Raw genomic sequence first — 23,403 nt, 5'->3', positions numbered from 1 at the left:
AGTGTACATCACTAGCATAAAGGTGTACACCAATTTCCTCCCCACCATTGTACTCACCTGTGTTCTCAAATGCTTTTCATGCATCTAACATTTTCATTTGTGATCTCTCTTCCTGGCATTTACTCTGTTTCCAAACATGTCTATTTCCCTACATGCATACTTATTCCGTTTGACTTCAGCAAAGCTGAGCTTTACTGATTTGGCCTCTCACTCTGGGACCAAAAAAGGCTCATATTATTCACATCACTAGTACTGGACAAAATCCGTCCTCTTAAAATATGAACAATGTCCCTGGTGTTAGAAATTACAGTGTTCCCATAGCATACAACACAAGTATTGCCACAGATCCCCACAGTCATGCATCATTTACTGACTAGGCATATAACACATTACAATGTAACATATGATGTTAGGGCAACTGAACGATCACTTTAAGAACTCCTGGCCTTTCCACAGCTCTCAGTATATATAACACATGCAAAACGTATCACACATGTAAAACAAGTGATAAATATACTTTATCCCCAAATCCACCCAACTATGTATGACTGTAATTTGCATGATCGTTGTAAAAATTCAAAGTATGTGAAATGTATTTGGAATGCATAGTGATGGTTTCCCTCAGATCTTAATTCAGTGTACAGGACAGTTTAAACATGGTCTCCAGCGTTACTCTGTCTTCTGTTTTCTCTCCTCTTTCATCCACTTAAAAGCTTTCCAAAGGGAGGCAAGCACTGGTAGGCTTATAGGGAGGAACAGTGGAATGTAGATAGCAAATCTGAAATTTACAAAAAAAAAATGATATCGAATAACAAATAAAACCAATATATAAAACCAGAGAGCATTAATCCTATAACTGTGTCTCATTATAAAATGGATACAGATCAAAATTCCAGAGGCAAAATAATAGAAATGGCAGCAAATTACCAAGATTACACTCACTTTTGATCCTCGGGGAAATACAGCAGCTCCAGTAGAGACGGGTCAAAAAACGCCTTTTCTAAAGGAAAAAGATCAAAACAACATTACAAGTTATGTGTACTACAAATCACAGAGGGATTTGCCAGAACGTAATTGTATATCAAAAACTTAAATGTTAGATTTTCAACAATTGGAATTCAAAGCTTTCATTGAAAACATACAAACAAAACCTAACCATGTTTTGGTTTGTAATATTCCTTTTACCAAAATATTTCTTTTATTCACATACAAAATCATATATGCTTCTACAGTAAACTGACAAATGAGTGGCTCAAATGAGTTAAAAAGCCTGTACAACTCCTTACTCAAATAGATAATTGAATAAGAATGCAAAGATGCATATAGCTTAATAATTTTCCTGAACCCACTAAGTTCTAGTTAAATGGTTTTCACTTTACCAATTCAAATGAAACACTTGTGTAAAAATGCAAGGGTTATGTAAAAAATTTACACAAAAACAGAAATAGAGAAATATTAAAGAATGATTTGAAAATTCTTACCTGAACACACAATAGCATTACGAGATTCAAGGAAAGCTTTCTCCAGTCTGCCCTCCACTAGGTGGCGCTGACTCTCCTGGATGCTGTTGACTGCATCCTGAACCTGTATCAAGTGATTATACATATTATTTGAAAACAATAAAAGACTAGATTAATTCTGGAGAAGAAATAAGTGTAAAGTGTTCTCTACTTTCTAAGCTACACAGGTTCTATATGTTCTGATTACACCCTTGTATCGGATGAAATACATAGAGAATAATACATGCCTTTTTCCATATCACACCCAGTATCAACCCGAGACTGCAATATCAGCCCAAGGGCCGAAGGCCCGCGGGCTGATATTGGTCGAGGGTTGATACTGGGTGTGATATGGAAAAAGGCGTGTTTTATTCTGTTTATTACATACTTACTAATAAAAACTACTATCTTATGATTTATTTTCATTTTTGAAATATTGAAAAACGATTTTTTTTCCAAATGAGGTGTGATATGGGTTTTGCGGGCTGATATGGGTTTTTGGGCTGTGATACGGCGGGGGGCTGATACGGGTTTTGGGGTGTGATACGGCGAGGGCTGATATGGGTTAGAGCAATTGTGTCGTATAGCATATACAAAAAACCTGTATTTATTAGTAAGTATGTAATAAAAATTAATTTCACATGAATTCTTTTGTTATCAATTCCATGTAGGAATAATTTTCAGTGTGTATGTAATTATATGGCTATTTGATCATATTTAAACACACAAACTAGAAGGGAAGCTACACATTTGTCAATCTTGATCTTAAATCATAAATTAGTATGTCGGTTATTATTGTAGCTTACTTTCGAGAACTGTAATTGTTCAAGAATAAATGTATAACAACACTAGGCAATTATACAGAAGTAATGGCGTACATGGAGACACCAAACAGGGAAGTAACACCTGTATGTACCTGTTCCCCGATGTCGTCCTGGATTACGATGTTACTTATCTCCCCTAACAGCTGAGCCAGGGACTGCAGGGTGGCTATGGACGTCCCCAGGTTCTCCAGACAACGACTTCTCAGCCAGCCGTCTAGTTCCTGTCAAACAAGGTCAACATATACAGGACCATGGTCAATGTCGCAACATCAAGGGGCAGATATTTCATGTTACAGAATAACGTACAAGCAATGGACAATTATCTTCATAGATCTACAACTTCTCCTTTAGTTACAGGGAAAAAAGATTTTTAGCTGTAGAATTGTAATACTTGGCAAAATCCTACATGTCAACGACATCAAAATGTAAACAATAGTGAACATTACTGTCCTGCATTGAAATGATCTACTGAACTATGTTCAAGTGTTACTTCACTTAACCCAGTAACTATTTTCCATATCCCAAAAAACAAAATTCATTGAATTTTAAGAACTTCCCATACAAGTTAACTGACAATAAATATCAACACTTACCCACTTAGAAATGACTCGCACAAGTTAACTGACAATAAACATCAACACTTGGTCACTTACCCACTTAGAAATGACTCGACTGCCTACATCAGCCACAAGAGTGTCACCATTTTTCTGAAATATTGATAAATACAAACATATATAGATAAACATGTACAAAAATGTACAGATACCCTTATACTTTATTATTTACTGATGATAATGTTCCAAAGTAGTCTGTGACAGTTTGAACAAGATTTTCATTTTGAAAGGAAACATGAGTCATACAGGTCCATGTATTTACAAATGTACTTCCAGAAAAGTGGCTCTGACAAAGACTTTATCAAACATCTTTTGGCAATTTAAATTGAAGATTAACAAGAAGTTGTAAACTACTTAGAATAGTTTAATTTGTAAATATTATCCTCTGTTACACAATTTGTATTGAAGGAGTGTTTTGATAGTATCTGTGATTAATATCTATATAAGATTATTTACTGGTAATTTGAAAATAATTAAAAAAAACTATTTCATGTTTGATAAAAGCATTGCCCATGCTGGAAATGGAAAAAAATACAGGTGCTTGGAAATACTCAAATACTTGCAGAACGTATTAAGCCTTAATTACCTGTGACTGGAAGTTGAGGAGGAGACGAAGCTGTGAGATAAACACTTCCATGACACGGCGCATGTCAAGCTCCATGGTAACAGGTAGGGTATCATTTTCTGAGGGACTGGGGGCATTCTGAATGTAGATACCACCCCACTGGGGGCTCAGGAACGAGTTGGACTGCACTTCTACACCTAGTAGGGGAAGTAACCATTTACAATTTTAATATTAACAACAAAGTTCATATATTAGCAATATAATTCATCTCTGGGAGGTAAGTATAAGTTAGTCATCTTACAATCATGCAATCGGGTTTGAAAACAAATAACCCAACACGAACATAAAACAACTACACTCTCTATTCCACTGGTGTCTTTTTGACAGTTATGTATAAAATGTGTGTAAGGGACCAAAACTGTTGTTTACACATATGAAACTGTTTCATTTTGTTATATTTACATTTGCCCCCGCGCCGTCCCATTACAACAGTGTTAGAGGGCAAGTGTAATTATATAGGCTATAATTACAACTGCTCGACTATAATTACAACTGCCTGTTTCAGGTGTAGGAATATGTAAACAAACAAAATGGCCGCCTGAAATGTATTTTGAGGCAGGGCAAATGGTTTTTGTAGGAATATGTCTTAAAAAAGAAAAATATGTAAATATAAAAAATACCTGGTTGATTACAAGTGGTCTCTGGCAAATCTACCATAAAACCCTAGCGGGTTTATAGGATTTGCCAGAGGCCACTTGTAATTATATCAACAATAATTACATCCAGACAACCAGTTATTGTTTAAGTAATGACAGTGACATTGCAGGACCTTTACAATAACACAACAGTTGCACCACAGCAAGATGACATTTACATCACAGTCAGTTGATATTGACATCACAGTCAGCCAACAGTAGAATAATTCACCATGATAGTGACATCACAGTCAGCCAACAGTAAAATCTGTCAACATGATAGTGACATCACAGTCAGACAACAGTAGAATCTGTCACCATGATAGTGACATCACAGTCAGCCAACAGTAAAATCTGTCAACATGATAGTGACATCACAGTCAGCTGACAGTAAAATCTGTCACCATGATAGTGACATCACAGTCAGCCAACAGTAGAATTTATTACCCAATAGTCTATATAAATTATAATTCGTCATTTTTGACTGTTTCTGGGTTTTTGTCCAATTTCGGCTGTAGGGGTGAAACAGTCAAAACTGTTTTCCCGGTCAGAGCGAACTGTTACCCGGCGTGAATTCGATGCGCAGAAATCCCCCCTCGAGAGCCCCCTTTAAGCGTTTCGGTGACAGCGACTCAGTGTTGAAGCAATGGCAACATTGCATGCAGCATTGATACTAATATTTATTTGGTCATAAAACAATTGTTTCATGTTTATTTGGGGAACAGTCAAAACTATCATCCCTCGGTAGGGGGAAGCCCTGTGGAACTATTTGCCCTTGGCCTAGCGGCCTCGGGCAAACAGTTCCCCAGGGCTTCCCCCTACCTCGGGATGATAGTTTTGACTGTTCCCCAAATAGCCATGAAACAATTGTATACTGTCAACATGATAGTGACATCACAGTCAGCCAACAGTATACAGTTGTTTCATGCCTTATCAGTCAACAGTCAAAACTGTTTTCCCCGAGGAGTTGGGACCCACCAGATGAACTGTTTCCTGAGGCCGCAGTTCATCTGGTGGGTCCCAACTCCGAGGGAAAATGGTTTTGACTGTTGAATGATAAGGCATGAAACAACTGTTTTGTTACTTGACCAATGAAAAACAAAAAGTTCCATGTCGAATGTGATGTTTAGATCTACCGACAGACGACCGTCAACAATCCAGTACCAAAAACGCTGGGTCATCGGGGTGCTTGTAATTATAGGTGCGGTCGATTACCTAACACGTGACCAGTCAACAGTTCCACGTGACCAGTCAACAGTTTCACGCGCAGTCAACAGTTTCACGTGACCAGTCAACAGTTTCACGTGACCAGTCAACAGTTTTACGGTAGCACACATTAGCTATAGTTCGTTTGGTGAATTGTCGGGGAAACAGTCGAAATTGATTAATATGCATTTATATAGCGAGTCAGGTAACAATAAAATCTGTCAACATGATAGTGACATCAGTCAGCCAACAGTAAAATCTGTCAACATGATAGTAACATCACTGATCCCAGATAAATATAAGATAACTCACCTTTACTGTCAACAATATAGATCGGATGCTGGTCCCGACTCGGTACGTAGACAAGGAAGTTTAGTGCTGGGTTGTTAGAGGTGTGCGACCCTGAAACAACAAGACTGTCTTATCACACAATATACACAACTGCTGTTTATACCACTCTTATCATTAATTAACCTGGCAGACAATATCACATGTATGTAGGGTATAAATTGTGACCTAGATGTAAAATGACTGACCTAGTTGTGGAATAACTGTGACTTAGTGGGGAATGTGAAGAGTCTGGACTATGACATAGTTATAAAATATCAGACGTAAATGATATTTTTGTGGAGAAGCTATAAATACACTTTTACATATCTGAGCTATCTGAGAAGCACTAGTTGTGAAGTATCAGACATACTATATGGACAAACTTACCTAGTTTTGCCTCCAGTGGGTTGATGACATGAGGAAGGTCCTTGTCTGTGTAGAGATATGCCTGCTTACCGTCATCTCTCCTCATTCTCTTCAGAAACCCAGTAAAATATAAAACCTGTAAAGTATTGTAAAATATAATACCTGGAATATACTGTGGATGTTAAAATTGGAAAATATTGTAAAACATGAAAAATACCATTAGATATATATACAACCAAAAATATAACATTTAAACTTGGAAAATTTTCTTTCTTGTAAGAAGTTAAATAAATAATTTATTCATGAAGCTAGGCATCTTTATTCCTGGCGTACATAGGATTACAGAATATAATTGGGGCATTCAATCATCTATTATCATTTATACTTGAATCATGTTTCCATTTTAGTTCGGATGAGGGGCAATATTATTTTATAGATACTGGTTATCAATATGAAAGTAAGATTTGAAATTTGTTGTTCTTGTCTCACCTGAGATTGAACGTTGATCTTGGCATATCTCTGTAACTGTTGTAGAAAGGGATCCAGGTAATCTGTAACAAACCTGACGTGTTACTGTCAACGTAGCTACGGCCTGACATCATCGTAGTGTGCTATACATTTAGCCACATACACAGATACCCTGTCAGCAGGACAGCTCAGGTTTAAGTTGTACCTCATTACATATAAATGAACCCGTCAATAAATATTTACTGATATACATGTCATTTTTATGATAAAATCATAAGGACATGTATAGAAACTTTGAGATAAACAAGGTTTTTCATTAATCATTATTTTATTTGTAAAAGGGACCTTAATGTGACGTCCAAGTAAACAGGGTATTCAAGGTCAATAAGACTGTAATAAAATCGTTAAACCTCCAGTCATTTCATAATGGTCAATAGTTCGAACTTGAAAAAGACCAACATTATGGGACAATTTAACAAAGTTCAAGAAAACTTAAATAAATCAGCTCAGAATGGCTGGACAGTTAGTGTAGCTGATATTATGGTATATCAGGTAGCAGTGTACAGTAGCGTATGGTGGCCATGGGTGATATTTTTATACAATGAATAACCCCTGTAATATTACAAGTATCAAAATATATAAAAAAAATCAGCACTAAAATTGGCATTATATATATGATGAAGTGGACTATGTGGGCTTCATTATTTAAAAAAAAATCGAATTTGGTTTGAGACTACAGTTTTGGGCATTTACAAATCTGTGTCTACACAACAAAAGCTAGCTTTTCATGTAGTCTATTTTTGTACTCAGCACATGTGTAAATATTGTGAACAAGAGGCCCATGGGCCTTAACGGTCACCTGAGTCCTACAGTATCAATTTTTGTTGTTGAAAGTGAGATAATGATGTCAATCATCCCTACCAAAATTGGAGTAAAAAAAGTTAAGTATAACTTTAAGTTAAGTTTGTCAGGACAATGAGTTGATCATTCCTAGACCGATTTTCAGTTAATACGGCCTATTAGAACTTGATAATAAGTTTGAAATAGTTTTTTTCCAAAATGGCAGCCATGGTGGCTGTATTGGATTTTTGATGGACCTGGAAAAAAACATTTTGCCAGGACAATGAGTGGATCATTCCTACCAAGTTTCAGTTAAATGGGCCCAGTAGAACTTGACCTTAAGTTTGAAATAGTTTTTCAAAATGGTGGCCATATTGAATTTCTGTTGTACAGGTTGAATCCGCTATCCATGTTTATCTGAGACATGTCCTTTATTTTTAGGATAAGGCCATTTCTACTGTACACTGCTTCCTCAGACCCTCACCTTTGACAGCTTGCTCTATATCCCAATGGACATCGAGTATGTCTGGCTGAGGATTGACCAGTGTGAAGGTGATGTCATAGCCTGGATTTGACCGTACTGACCTCATACTGGACTTCTCTGGCTGGAGGCATAGAGAACAATCTTATTAATAATATTTACACAAATGGCCATGTAAAGTTTCACCAAAATCATTTTTTATATTTTTCCAAATCACATAAAATAAAATTTCTCTATATATTGTTCATATGGGAAAGCACTGCTTAAGTTAAGAGAAATATTAATTTAATCTACAGAACATAAAAAAACTGCGGTAGTGGTATCCCCATTACCTACTGTTGTAGTGGTATCCCAATTACCTACTGTGATAGTGGTAACTCCTCTACCTACTGTAGTAGTGGTATCCCCTTTACCTACTGTAGTAGTGGTATCCCTGTGACCTACTGTGATAGTGGTATCCCCATTACCTACTGTGGAAGTGGTATCCCCTTTACCTACTGTGATAGTGGTATCCCCTTTACCTACTGTAGTAGTGTTATCCCAATTATCTATTGTAGTAGTGGTATCCCTGTGACCTAGGCTTCTGTAGTAGTGGTATCCCTGTGACCTACTGTGGTAGTGGTATCCCTGTGACCTACTGAAGTAGTGGTATCCCTGTAACCTACTGTGGTAGTGTTACATCCTTTACCTACTGTAGTAGTGGTATCCCTGTGACCTACTGTGGTAGTTGTATCCCCTTTACCTACTGTGTTAGTGTTACCCCCGTAACCTACTGTGGTAGTGTTACACCCTTTACCTACTGTAGTAGTGGTATCCCCTTTACCTACTGTAGTAGTGGTATCCCCTTTACCTACTGGAGTAGTGGTATCCCTGTGACCTACTGAAGTAGTGGTATCCCAGTGACCTACTGTGGTAGTGGTAACCCCTTTACCTACTGTGGTAGTGGGATCCCCTTTACCTACTGTGGTAGTGGTATCCCCTTTACCTACTGTAGTGATGGTATCCCTTTACCTTCTGTGGTAGTGGTATCCCTGTGACCTACTGAAGTAGTGGTATCCCTGTGACCTACTGTGGTAGTGGTATCCCCTTTACCTACTGTGGTAGTGGTATCCCCGTAACCTACTGTGGTAGTGTTACTCCCCATTACCTACTGTGGTAGTGGTATCCCTGTGACCTACTGTGGTAGTGGTATCCCATTTACCTACTGTGGTAGTGGTATCCCCTTTACCTACTGTAGTAGTGGTATCCCTGTGACCTACTGTGGTAGTGGTATCCCCTTTCCCTACCGTGGTAGTGTTACCCCCATAACCTACTGTAGTAGTGGTATCCCCTTTACCTACTGTAGTAGTGGTATCCCAATTACCTACTGTGGTAGTGGTATCCCCATAACCTACTGTGGTAGTGTTACTCCCCATTACCTACTGTGGTAGTGGCATCCCTGTGACCTACTGTGGTAGTGTTACCCCCCTTAACCTACTGTGGTAGTGGCATCCCTGTGACCTACTGTGGTAGTGGTATCCCTGTGACCTACTGTGGTAGTGGTATCCCCCTTACCTACTGTGGTAGTGTTACCCCCGTTACTTACTGTTGTAGTGGTATCCCTGTGACCTACTCTGGTAGTGGTATCCCCATTAATTATTGTGGTAGTGGTATTCACATTACCTACTGTGGTAATGGTATCCCATTTATATATTGTTGTAGTGGTATCCCCATTACCTACTGTGGTAGTGGTATCCCCATTACCTACTGTGGTAGTGGTATCCCCATTACCTACCGTGGAAGTGTTACCCCCATTACTTACTGTGGTAGTGTTACCCCCATTACTTACTATGGTAGTGTTACCCTCCTTAAGGTGTCTGTCCCCAGTACCCACCATCTTTTCACCACCCACTCAGTACCAACTATTTGGGAGAGGCTCTAGCCCATTGTAAGTTGCAAGAACTTGTGACTATTCAGTGTCAATAAAATATGATTGAATGAACCATTTGTTTTCTAATACATACCTTTAGGATTCTGTCCCTAGTACCTTTCATCTGTCCTTTAATACCTACCTTAAGGGTTTTGTTCCAGTACTTACAATCTGTCCCCTAGTACGTATACCTACCTTAAGGGTTCTGTCACCAGTACCATACCATCTGTCCCCTAGTACCTTCCTTAAGGGTTCTGTCCCCAGTACCTACCATCTTTCCCCAGTACCTACCATCTGTCCTCTAGTACCTACCTTAAGGGTTCTGTCCCCAGTACCTACCATCTGTACCCTAGTACCTACCATCTGTCACCAGTACCTACCATCTGTCCCAAGTACCTACCATCTGTCCCCTAGTACATATCATCTGTCCCCTAGTACCTACCTTAAGGGTTCTGTCCCCAGTACTTACGATCTGTCCCCAGTACCTACCATCTGTCCCCGGTACCTACCATCTGTCCCCTAGTACCTACCTTAAGGGTTCTGTCCCTAGTAACTACCATCCACCCCCTAGTACCTACCATCTGTCCCCTAGTACCTATCTTAAGGGTTCTGTCCCCAGTAACTACCATCCGTCCCCTAGTACCTACCTTAAGGGTTCTGTCCCCAGTACCTACCATCTGAACCCTAGTACCTACCATCTGTCCCCTAGTACCTACCTTAAGGGTTCTGTCCCCAGTACCTACCATCTGTCCCCTAGTACCTACCTTAAGGCTTCTTTCCCCAATACCTACCATCCGTTCCCTAGTACCTACCATCTGTCCCCTAGTACCTATCTTAAGGGTTCTGTCCCCAGTACCTACCATCTGTCCCCTAGTACCTACGTTAAGGGTTCTGTCCCCAGTAACTACCATCCGTCCCCTAGTACCTACCATCTGTCCCCTAGTGCCTACCTTAAGGGTTCTGTCCCCAGTACCTACCATCTGTCCCCAGTATCTTCCATCTGTACCCTAGTACCTACCTTAAGGGTTCTGTCCCCAGTAACTACCATCCGTCCCCTAGTACCTACCTTAAGGGTTCTGTCCCCAGTACCTTTTCCATCGTGGAAAATTTTACTAAGTGATGTCTCCTTGATCAAACTTTTCTGAATTACTGTTGATATTTTATCGGCAAGACCAGGTATATCTGTTAAAATTTAAAATATATACACAAATGTTGTCAGTATACAAGAAGTATGAGGCTCAAGTCATTTTAGGCGGAGTCTATCCTTTTGAAAATTAATCATTTTTTTATTTTGTGGAGAAAAGACAAGATGATTGAGAGTGACCCACTTTTTCAGGTCGAGTAAGGTTGAATTGAACAATTGATTGTTCTTCTCAGACTAAGGTAATTAGGAGAGTGACCCACGGAAGGGTATCTATATATTTGAAGCAGGTAGTGACATATGATATAAATGTGTTTACTGCCACCGTTTTGTTGGTGACTGTGACCTTGCCATCCATTTACTATGTTTACGGTGCAAGCTATTTTATGTTTCAGAATTACACTTTCGTGGTCCATGTTACTATTACTAAAACTAGAACCTTGGCTGTGAGGTAGGAGTCTTTGTATGAGTAGTTCATCGATAAAGGTAGGAGAGCGATGACGACAAGGAAAAGTTAACAGACAGACAGACGGACAACGCAGCCCATACCACAATACGACCCGTCAAACGACAGGCGTATAAAAATGAAACCTACTCAGAATTACGTAAGGTCTGGGGAGTGACTGTCCTATTGAGAATAAGGTAAGGTCTTATGATTGACTATTCTAAATTTATAATTTCTATACTGACTGCTACTAAGAATGAGGTTGATAAACCTATTGAGAATGAGGTAAAATTTAAGAGAGAAAGGAGAGGTTTAATGATTGACTATTCCTACCTGTAGATCCTGTAGACTGTATCAATACTGTCCTACCAAGACTGAGGTATGGTTTCTGTAATGACAGGGGAGACAACTTTGGAACAATCACCACCTGGTATCTGTTGACGTCATCTTCTCCAGACGGAAACTGACTATCTGTATCTGTAATAGTGATATAAATATTGTGAAGCAACTTTAACAGCATCAAATATATAAAATATATAAAAAATAGAGAGCATACAGGACTTATCACATGACTATTGTGTAACATTTTGTATATAGTAGTTACACTCATGTTATATTTTGTGAATTCCTTTTTGTAATATCACCGATTATGATATAAGAATGATGATAATAGATGCATTTATGCATGACATCATAGACTTCACACTGACAACAATAAACATTGGTCCAAATGGTGATTAAGAAGAGTTGACAATGGTCAAAGATATGTGCACTGTATTAGCAAATATTCATATGAATTCTTGGTGTTGTGATAAAAAGGATCTTTAATTTGTTTTCATTTCATATCAAGCTCATCCTAAATATTCTTTTCCAGCTCAGTAAAGCCCTTCTTAAATGGAAACTTATAAGACTTGTTTGATAAATCTTGTGTGAATTGGAAATTCATCAAAGATGCTGTTTGATATGCTCACTGTCATGTACATGTTCTGGTGAATGCTGTTAGATATGCTCACTGTCATGTACATGTTCTGGTGAATGCTGTTAGATATGCTCACTGTCATGTACATGTTCTGGTGAATGCTGTTAGATATGCTCACTGTCATGTACATGTTCTGGTGAATGCTGTTAGATATGCTCACTGTCATGTACATGTTCTGGTGAATGCTGTTAGATATGCTCACTGTCATGTACATGTTCTGGTGAATGCTGTTAGATATGCTCACTGTCATGTACATGTTCTGGTGAATGCTGTTAGATATGCTCACTGTCATGTACATGTTCTGGTGAATGCTGTTAGATATGCTCACTGTCATGTACATGTTCTGGTGAATGCTGTTAGATATGCTCACTGTCATGTACATGTTCTGGTGAATGCTGTTAGATATGCTCACTGTCATGTACATGTTCTGGTGAATGCTGTTAGATATGCTCACTGTCATGTACATGTTCTGGTGAATGCTGTTAGATATGCTCACTGTCATGTACATGTTCTGGTGAATGCTGTTAGATATGCTCACTGTCATGTACATGTTCTGGTGAATGCTGTTAGATATGCTCACTGTCATGTACATGTTCTGGTGAATGCTGTTAGATATGCTCACTGTCATGTACATGTTCTGGTGAATGCTGTTAGATATGCTCACTGTCATGTACATGTTCTGGTGAATGCTGTTAGATATGCTCACTGTCATGTACATGTTCTGGTGAATGCTGTTAGATATGCTCACTGTCATGTACATGTTCTGGTGAATGCTGTTAGATATGCTCACTGTCATGTACATGTTCTGGTGAATGCTGTTAGATATGCTCACTGTCATGTACATGTTCTGGTGAATGCTGTTAGATATGCTCACTGTCATGTACATGTTCTGGTGAATGCTGTTAGATATGCTCACTGTCATGTACATGTTCTGGTGAATGCTGTTAGATATGCTCACTGTCATGTACATGTTCTGGTGAATGCTGTTAGATATGCTCACTGTCATGTACATGTTCTGGTGAATGCTGTTAGATATGCTCACTGTCATGTACATGTTCTGGTGAATGCTGTTAGATATGCTCACTGTCATGTACATGTTCTGGTGAATGCTGTTAGATATGCTCACTGTCATGTACATGTTCTGGTGAATGCTGTTAGATATGCTCACTGTCATGTACATGTTCTGGTGAATGCTGTTAGATATGCTCACTGTCATGTACATGTTCTGGTGAATGCTGTTAGATATGCTCACTGTCATGTACATGTTCTGGTGAATGCTGTTAGATATGCTCACTGTCATGTACATGTTCTGGTGAATGCTGTTAGATATGCTCACTGTCATGTACATGTTCTGGTGAATGCTGTTAGATATGCTCACTGTCATGTACATGTTCTGGTGAATGCTGTTAGATATGCTCACTGTCATGTACATGTTCTGGTGAATGCTGTTAGATATGCTCACTGTCATGTACATGTTCTGGTGAATGCTGTTAGATATGCTCACTGTCATGTACATGTTCTGGTGAATGCTGTTAGATATGCTCACTGTCATGTACATGTTCTGGTGAATGCTGTTAGATATGCTCACTGTCATGTACATGTTCTGGTGAATGCTGTTAGATATGCTCACTGTCATGTACATGTTCTGGTGAATGCTGTTAGATATGCTCACTGTCATGTACATGTTCTGGTGAATGCTGTTAGATATGCTCACTGTCATGTACATGTTCTGGTGAATGCTGTTAGATATGCTCACTGTCATGTACATGTTCTGGTGAATGCTGTTAGATATGCTCACTGTCATGTACATGTTCTGGTGAATGCTGTTAGATATGCTCACTGTCATGTACATGTTCTGGTGAATGCTGTTAGATATGCTCACTGTTATGTACATGTTCTGGTGAATGCTGTTAGATATGCTCACTGTTATGTACATGTTCTGGTGAATGCTGTTAGATATGCCCACTGTTATGTACATGTTCTGGTGAATGCTGTTAGATATGCTCACTGTCATGTACATGTTCTGGTGAATGCTGTTAAATGGTAATGAAACTTTATAACTTACTTGATAAAGAAGTCATGGCCTTGACCTTGGCCAGCTCTTTCTCCGTAACATCTCTGACATTTAGACGGTAATAGGGTGCTACAGCATCTTCACTTGTCTCTGTGAAGAAAAGCATACACGGCTGTGAAACAGGAAAAGAAGAATTGCAGATACAGATAACACAGAGATGCAGGGCTACAAAACAGTCTGTCACACTTAACTTGGTTTATTTCTTTTTTTTAATTTGTGAACAAAATGTAAAATCTCCTTTCTTAAATCATACTCCACTGCAATCACTTCATGTCCTAAGAGACGTATACGTCAAATGAGGGAGTTATTTGATGTGATAGGCTTCCCAAGTTTGTATTACACCAGCTGAGAGAGCTGTGTGGTGTGGGTGACTTACCTAGCATGTTCGATTTCAGATGCGAGATTGTTATTGGTTTGAGTGACTTACCAAGTTTGTCCGACACCAGACGAGACAGTTGTGTAATGTGATTCTCGGACAGGGACTGGTCTCCATTGATAATAGCCACATCTACTGTGTACTTAACCTGTAATGGTGGAAGAGAATCATTCATGAATGATGCCATCCTTGACACTCCAGGGGTTACGCTCACTGGCGTTCTCTGTACCCCTGGAATATGTCATACTCATAGTAAAAAAAGGAAGCTCCTGCACAAAGTAAGCTATTTGATTGGTCTTATGTGAAAAAAACTTGACCAATCACTAGGCCGATACCTTTCCTTTGAAGATTACAGAGGAGTGACACCCGACTACAACACAAGTCTATTTTTCAATTACACGGCCCCAAGATTCTTTTGAGGTATATTAAAGGACCAAATTAGTCTTCAACAAGGTGGCGCACACCGAGTCTGTATTTGGCGTGACAAATGCTAGGGGTGCAGAGATTACTCTTGGTATGCTAGGGGTGCAGAGATTACTCTTGGTATGCTTGGGGTGCAGAGATTATTCTTGGCATGCTAGGGGTGCAGAGATCACTCTTGGGATGCTAGGGATGCAGAGATTACTCTTGGTGTGCTAGGGGTGCAGAGGTTACTCTTGGTATGCTAGGGGTGCAGAGATTACTCTTGGTATGCTTGGGGTGCAGAGATTATTCTTGGCATGCTAGGGGTGCAGAGATCACTCTTGGTATGCTAGGGATGCAGAGATTACTCTTGGTGTGCTAGGGGTGCAGAGATTACTCTTGGTATGCTAGGGGTGCAGAGATTACTCTTGGAGTATTGAGGATGGGATTATGCTAGATAACTATCAAGCTTACTCCAACAGACTGAGTCTGATCCGTTCAGTGCATTTTTTTTTTTAAAGAATTCCAACAAAGCCTATTGAAATAATAACAAGTGATACATTTATAAGGACGTTTGGAAATATTCCTGGTTTGCTCAATGTCTGATTTATGTTAGAAAATGTACCTAGGTAGAAAGATTTTTTTAAATTGCATATATAAGAAGAAAAATTTGCATCTATGCAAGTTGTAATGGAAGATCTATTGTACTGATGTTATGTTGATAACATCCTCGATGTCCAGGGGTAAGTTACACTCACTCACGCTCTCTACACCCCATTATATATGTCCAGGGGTAAGTTACGCTCACTCACGCTCTCTACACCCCATTCTCTATGTCCAGGGGTAAGTTACACTCATTCACGCTCTCTACACCCCATCCTCTATGTCCAGGGGTAAGTTACGCTCACTCACGCTCTTTACACTCCATCCTCGATGTCCAGGGGTAAGTTACAATCACTCACGCTCTCTACACCCCATCCTCGATGTCCAGGGGTAAGTTACGCTCACTCACGCTCTCTACACCCCATCCTTGATGTACAGGGGTAAGTTACGCTCACTCACACTCTCTACACCCCATCCTCGATGTCCAGGAGTAAGTTACACTCACTCACGCTCTCTACGCCCCATCCTCGATGTATAACATCCTCGATGTCCAGGGGTAAGTTACACTCTCTCACGCTCTCTACACCCCATCCTCGATGTCCAAGGGTAAGTTACACTCACACTCTCTCTACACCCCATCCTCTATGTCCAGGGATAAGTTAAACTTACTCACGCTCACTACGCCCCATCCTCGATATCCAGGGGTAAGTTACACTCACTCACGCTCTCTACGCCCCATCCTCGATGTATAACATCCTCGATGTCCAGGGGTAAGTTACACTCCCTCACGCTCTCTACACCCCATCCTCGATGTCCAGGAGTACGTTACACTCACTCACGCTCTCTACACCCCATCCTCTATGTCCAGGGATAAGTTACACTTACTCACGCTCACTACGCCCCATCCTCGATGTCCAGGGGTAAGTTACACTCACTCACGCTCTCTACACCCCATCCTTGATGTCCAGGGGTAAGTTACACTCTCTCACGCTCTCTCCACCCCATCCTCTATGTCCAGGGATAAGTTACTCTTACTCACGCTCACTACGCCCCATCCTCGATGTCCCCAGGAGTAAGTTACACTCACTCACGCTCTCTACACCCCATCCTCAAAGTCCAGGGGTAAGTTACATTCACTCACGCTCTCTACACCCCATCCTCGATGTCCAGGGGTAAGTTACTTACTCACGCTCACTACGCCCCATCCTCCATGTCCAGGGGTAAGTAACACTCACTCAAACTCTCTACACCCCATCCTCGATGTCCAGGGGTAAGTTACACTCACTCACGCTCTCTACACCCCATCTTTGATATCCAGGGGTAAGTTACGCTCACTCACGCTCACTCACGCTCTCTACACCCCATCCTCGATGTCCAGGGGTAAGTAACACTCACTCACGCTCTCTACACCCCATTCTTCGATGTCCAGGGGTAAGTTACGCTCACTCACGCTCTCTACACCCCATCCTTTATGTCCAGGAGTAAGTTATACTCATTCACGCTCTCTACACCCCATCCTTGATGTCCAGGGGTAAGTTACACTCACTCAAGCTCTCTACCCCCCATCCTCGATGTCCAGGGGTAAGTTACACTCACTCACGCTCTCTACACCCCTTCCTCGATGTCCAGGGGTAAGTTACACTCACAATCTCTCTACACCCCATCCTCTATGACCAGGGGTAAGTTACACTCACTCATGCTCTCTACACCCCATCCTCAATGTCCAGGGGTAAGTTACACTCACTCACGCTCTCTGCTCCCCATCCTCGATGTCCAGGGGTAAGTTACACTCACTCACGCTCTCTACACTCCATCCTTGATGTCCAGGGGTAAGTTACGCTCACTAACGCTCTCTACACCCCATCCTCGATGTCCAGGAGTAAGTTACACTCACTCACGCTCTCTACGCCCCATCCTCGATGTCCAGGGGTAAGTTACACTCTCTCACGCTCTCTTCACCCCATCCTCTATGTCCAGGGGTAAGTTACACTCACTCAGGCTCTCTACACCCCATCCTCGATGTCCAGGGGTAAGTTACGCTCACTCACGCTCTCTACACGCCATCCTCGATGTCCAGGGGTAAGTTACACTCACTCACGCTCTCTACACCCCATCCTCGATGTCCAGGGGTAAGTTACACTCACTCACGCTCTCTACACCCCATCCTCGATGTCCAGGGGTAAGTTACGCTCACTCACACTCTCTACACCCCATCCTCAATGTCCAGGGGTAAGTTACAATCACTCACGCTCACTCACCCTCTCTACACCCCATCCTCGATGTCCAGGAGTAAGTTACACTCACTCACGCTCTCTACACCACATTCTTCGATGTCCAGGGGTAAGTTACGCTCACTCACCCTCTCTACACCCCATCCTCGATGTCCAGGAGTAAGTTACACTCACTCACGCTCTCTACACCCCATCCTCAATGTCCATGGGTAAGTTACACTCACTCACGCTCTCTACACCCCATTCTTCGATGTCCAGGGGTAAGTTACGCTCACTCACGCTCACTCACGCTCTCTACACCCCATCCTTTATGTCCAGGAGTAAGTTACACTCACTCACACTCTCTACACCCCATCCTTGATGTCCAGGGGTAAGTTACACTCACTCACGCTCTCTACACCCCATTCTCTATGTCCAGGGGTAAGTTACACTCACTCAGGCTCTCAACGCCCAATCCTCGATGTCCAGGGGTAAGTTACACTCTCTCACACTCTCTCCACCCCATCCTCTATGTCCAGGGGTAAGTTACGCTCACTCACGCTCACTCACGCTCTCTACACCCCATCCTTTATGTCCAGGAGTAAGTTACTCTCACTCACACTCTCTACACCCCATCCTTGATGTCCAGGGGTAAGTTACGCTCACTCACGCTCACTCACGCTCTCTACACCCCATCCTTGATGTCCAGGGGTAAGGTACGCTCACTAACGCTCTCTACACCCCATCCTCTATGTCCAGGGGTAAGTTACACTCACTCAGGCTCTCTACGCCCAATCCTCGATGTCCAGGGGTAAGTTACACTCTCTCACACTCTCTCCACCCCATCCTCTATGTCCAGGGGTAAGTTACACTCACTCAGGCTCTCTACCCCCCATCCTCGATGTCCAGGGGTAAGTTACGCTCACTCACGCTCTCTACACGCCATCCTCGATGTCCAGGGGTAAAATCACTCACGCTCTCTACACCCCATCCTCGATGTCCAGGGGTAAGTCACACTCACTCATGCTCTCTACACCCCATCCTCAATGTCCAGGGGTAAGTTACAATCACTCACGATCTCTAAACCCCATTGTCTATGTCCATGGGTAAGTTACACTCACTCAGGCTCTCTACGCCCAATCCTCGATGTCCAGGGGTAAGTTACACTCTCTCACGCTCTCTCCACCCCATCCTCTATGTCCAGGGGTAAGTCACACTCACTCATGCTCTCTAAACACCATCCTCAATGTCCAGGGGTAAGTTACAATCACTCACGCTCTCTAACCCCCATTGTCTATGTCCATGGGTAAGTTACCCTCACTCACGCTCTCTACACCCCATCCTCTATGTCCAGGGGTAAGTCACACTCACTCATGCTCTCTAAACCCCATCCTCAATGTCCAGGGGTAAGTTACAATCACTCACGCTCTCTACACCCCATCCTCAATGTCCAGGGGTAAGTTACAATCACTCACGCTCTCTAAACCCCATTGTCTATGTCCATGGGTAAGTTACACTCACTCACGCTCTCTACACCCCATCCTCTATGTCCAGGGGTAAGTTACACTCACTCACGCTCTCTACCCCCCATCCTTGATGTCCAGGGGTAAGTTACGCTCACTCACGCTCTCTACACCCCATCCTCGATGTCCAGAAGTAGGTTACACTCACTCACGCTCTCTACGCCCCATCCTCGATGTCCAGGGGTAAGTTACAATCTCTCACGCTCTCTTCACCCCATCCTCGATGTCCAGGGGTAAGTTACACTCACTCACCCTCTCTACACCCCATCCTTGATGTCCAGGGGTAAGTTACGCTCACTCACCCTCTCTACACCCGTTACACTCACTCATGCTCTCTACACCCCATCCTCAATGTCCAGGGGTAAGTTACACTCACTCACGCTCTCTACACCCCATTCTGTATGTCCAGGGATAAGTTACACTTACTCACGCTCACTACGCCCCATCCTCGATGTCCAGGGGTAAGTTACACTTACTCACGCTCTCTACACCCCATCCTTGATGTCCAGGGGTAAGTTACGCTCACTCACCCTCTCTACACCCCATCCTCGATGTCCAGGAGTAAGTTACTTACTCACGCTCATTACGCCCCACCCTCGATGTCCAGGGGTAAGTTACACTCACTCACGCTCTCTACACCCCATCCTCTATGTCCAGGGGTAAGTTACAATCACTAACGCTCTCTACACCCCATCCTTGATGTCCAGGGGTAAGTTACGCTCACTCACACTCTCTACACCCCATCCTCGATGTCCAGGAGTAAGTTACACTCACTCACACTCTCTACACCCCATCCTCGATGTCCAGGGGTAAGTTACACTCTCTTACGCTCTCTACACCCAATCCTCGATGTCCAGGGGTAAGTTATGTCACTCACGCTCTCTACACCTCTGGAATATGTCATGGCAAAACTGAAGGCACGAAGATAGCTGTTTGATTGGTCTCAGGTAAAAAAAACTGACCAATCTCTAGGCTGATACCTGTCCTTTGAAGATTACAAAGGAGTGACGCCTCACATCAAAGTCTGTCATTTTTTACCGTTATGTGACCGTGAGATTCTTTTGATGTACATCAAAGGATCGAACTAGCTAAGTTGTCTCATCAACAAGGTTGCACACACCAAGCCTTCAATTTTGTTATGGCATATTCCAGGGGTACAGAAAGCGAAAGTGAGCATAACCCCTGGATATCTAGGATGTGTTGATAAGTACTGTAATATTAAACCAATGGCAGTTACCAGACAGGATATCAGGGTAAACAGTACATGCTTCACTTAAAACCTACAACAGTATATAATTTTCTAATTATAAAGATGTATGTATAATTTAACACACTAGGCAGCAATAACAAGTCTCAGATTTAGATGCATTTTTCTGACATTTTGTCATTTAGTTGAAATTTTGCAGATTTTATATGCGACCATTTACACATATCCTAAATTTTGCTGATATTAATACAACTAGATTTGACAATTTCAAGTACCAGGTAAATAACTTTTTAAAAAGTTAAAATAATATTTAAATGATTTTCTCACCTTGGTATTTGAAAGATCTGCAATGTCTCCATAAGGCAGACTGACACGGTAGACTTCTGTAGTTTTCCACCACAACGGCAGGCCTATCACAACACACACAAACCCTACACCCAGGGCTGCATACGTCTGGGTCGTCCTGTCTGTACAGATACAATATAGTTTATTACTGTGTCAAAGCTGGATCTGCTGATCAAATGGTCCTAAAGAGAAGATGTTCCATTCAAATTTAAAAATAAATGTACTTATAAAATCAAGTTTTGGGGTCAAATACTGACTTTGTCTGTTACAAGGTGAGAGTTTTGTGTCTAGATCTACAAATAGAATTTTCCAGCCATACTGATGTTCAAACACAGGACCATCCAACCTCGATCTAGACACGTTCTACCAATTGAGCTTCCTAGTCGCTGAAGATCAACCCAGTCCAGTTACGCTACAGTCTTCCCTCCTTTTTAAAGTCTTCATCCTGAAGACACAACTATTTACAACTCAGGTTTGGGTATCCCCTTGCAAAATGTACACTGAATGCTTCAAACAACCGGCAAAGGGAAATGCGCACACAGCCAGACGAGAGTTTGAACCTGGGACCCTAGGCCTCCAAACTCTAGACGGAGGTATCCCCGTCTACCAGTTCAGCTACCTGGTCGCCGACGATCCACCCAGTCAGTTCCACTACTTTATCAATATTTATAAGAACTTATGTTTTCTTTGTGACGGGAATTGTCTTATCCATTATGTGTTCAGGTCCGTCTTAAGACCGAATACATTTCTACCTGTTAAAGCGTAGCATCCACAAGCTTTTTTATTTAATATATTTATGTAAGACGCTTTAGATGCATAAAAAATAAAAACGATATGTTAACGTTTCTACAAATTCAAGTGTTCAATCTAGTCCATTTTGTCAGAGCACAGGGATAATCCTGGAGGGGACCATGGGGCCATTGACCCCTGTACAAACTAAAATTGACCCTTCCATGTTTCAATCTTCTTTTAATTGACCTGATCAACATATTCAAAATAGTGAAGAAGATTTATGACGAACGATCGAGTCACGACAAATATGTTCCAAATGGATACCACCAGCAGGACAAGGGGACACTCACAAAAAATATTCAAAAAGCGCTGTAACCTAGACATTAAAAATCGCATTAATTTACGACAAGGTAAATAATATTTTGCTAAAAGATGTTTACTGAAAGAGTTGGCTACTTAGAAACTTGATGTAACTTTACCGGAAGTATTGCATCTGTTTTTGGTACTTTCCCACATGCAAATAAAGTTTATTTTTGCATTTGTATTATGTTTCATGACTGAATAAATGCGACTTGGACAAACAATGTGATTTTTTTTAGATTAAAGTGATTTTGGCTATTTTTAGTAACAAATCCATACCCCTATTGGCGTATAATAGGCGATTTTGCGTATTATACGCAAGTTAGTGGTTTTCCCCGACCTGGTTATAGACGCAGAGGATGGCATAATCATCAAACTGATGGAGCCCTCGTATATAAAGAAGATGTCAAACATTTTGAATTTTACTGGACAATCACTGGGAAAATACCAACAAATAATTAACTTAATTTGATATATATGATAAAGGACATGTTAATTGTACAACAGAAGTATATCATACTGTAAATATTGTAATATCAACTGATATGGACACAGAGGCTTACAGCCTGCGTTCATTATTTATCGTATTAAATTTTACAGCCCCACTTAATTTTGATACCGACAAAAATTGCTGAAAATGGCCCACTGCTCTCAAATTCCAGGATTTTCTGTGAGAGCATATACAGGTGTGCACATACTGTGTAACGGTCATCTTTCTGATAGAATCTACAGTTGATGTATTATGAAACGATTGCGAGCACCATGTCCGTGATGTCTGCTGGATAACCGAAACTCGGTAGTGATACGGACGTAAATTTAAAACCACTCAATAAATCATGCCCTATATTCCCTCCAAATGTCTGCACAATAGGCGGACCGCGATCGTTCAATGGAAAAATAGTCTACACTTATGGTTCATGGTGTACAACTCTTACTAAGATATGTATCATTTAAGATCAAGTGTTATTCACCTTCTTTATCTTTCGGCATTTCCGCAGAGCCGGTATGGTAAAAGTAAACAGGGACTGTTTTCCAACTCACGACACAGAAGAACTCCAATAGGGGATTGTGACAGTTAACTCCCTTGGACCACGGAACGGATTACGACCATAACCATGAATTCAAGCTGTTCAACCAGAATGTGTTGAATATATACTTATGCAACGTGTACATCAATAACTATTTTGAACTATGATAAGGGAAATTCAT

At 41.3% G+C, this 23,403-nt stretch overlaps 1 protein-coding gene across 1 annotated transcript; it reads right to left on the bottom strand.

The window, feature by feature from the left end:
- Positions 1–167: 167 nt before the first annotated feature.
- On the bottom strand, positions 168–23,239 carry LOC110442249 (GPI transamidase component PIG-S-like). Its single transcript, XM_021485753.1, has 16 exons — positions 23,166–23,239; positions 21,085–21,224; positions 14,864–14,960; positions 14,428–14,526; positions 11,717–11,860; positions 10,864–10,979; positions 7,892–8,012; positions 6,589–6,650; positions 6,121–6,235; positions 5,716–5,805; positions 3,524–3,699; positions 2,977–3,030; positions 2,416–2,544; positions 1,482–1,584; positions 943–1,000; positions 168–778 (listed from the first exon to the last, which is right to left on the bottom strand). Exons 1-16 carry the CDS (start codon positions 23,182–23,184, stop codon positions 670–672), a joined length of 1,632 nt encoding a protein of 543 aa, XP_021341428.1. The 5' UTR covers positions 23,185–23,239; the 3' UTR covers positions 168–669.
- Positions 23,240–23,403: the final 164 nt, after the last annotated feature.

Source organism: Mizuhopecten yessoensis, unplaced genomic scaffold (assembly GCF_002113885.1).
Source record: "Mizuhopecten yessoensis strain PY_sf001 unplaced genomic scaffold, ASM211388v2 scaffold716237, whole genome shotgun sequence".
NCBI classification, from domain to species: domain Eukaryota; kingdom Metazoa; phylum Mollusca; class Bivalvia; order Pectinida; family Pectinidae; genus Mizuhopecten; species Mizuhopecten yessoensis.
Note: the sequence above shows the minus strand (reverse complement) of the source record. Positions and strands in the feature narration are given on the sequence as shown.

Excerpts from the sequence above, each read along its gene's own strand:
- LOC110442249 (XM_021485753.1), bottom strand. Across the intron at positions 6,651-7,891 it reads TATAGAGCAAGCTGTCAAAG|ATTACCTGGATCCCTTTCTA; the intron begins GTGAGGGTCTGA and ends GGTTTGTTACAG. Across the intron at positions 1,585-2,415 it reads AGGACGACATCGGGGAACAG|GTTCAGGATGCAGTCAACAG; the intron begins GTACATACAGGT and ends CACTTGATACAG.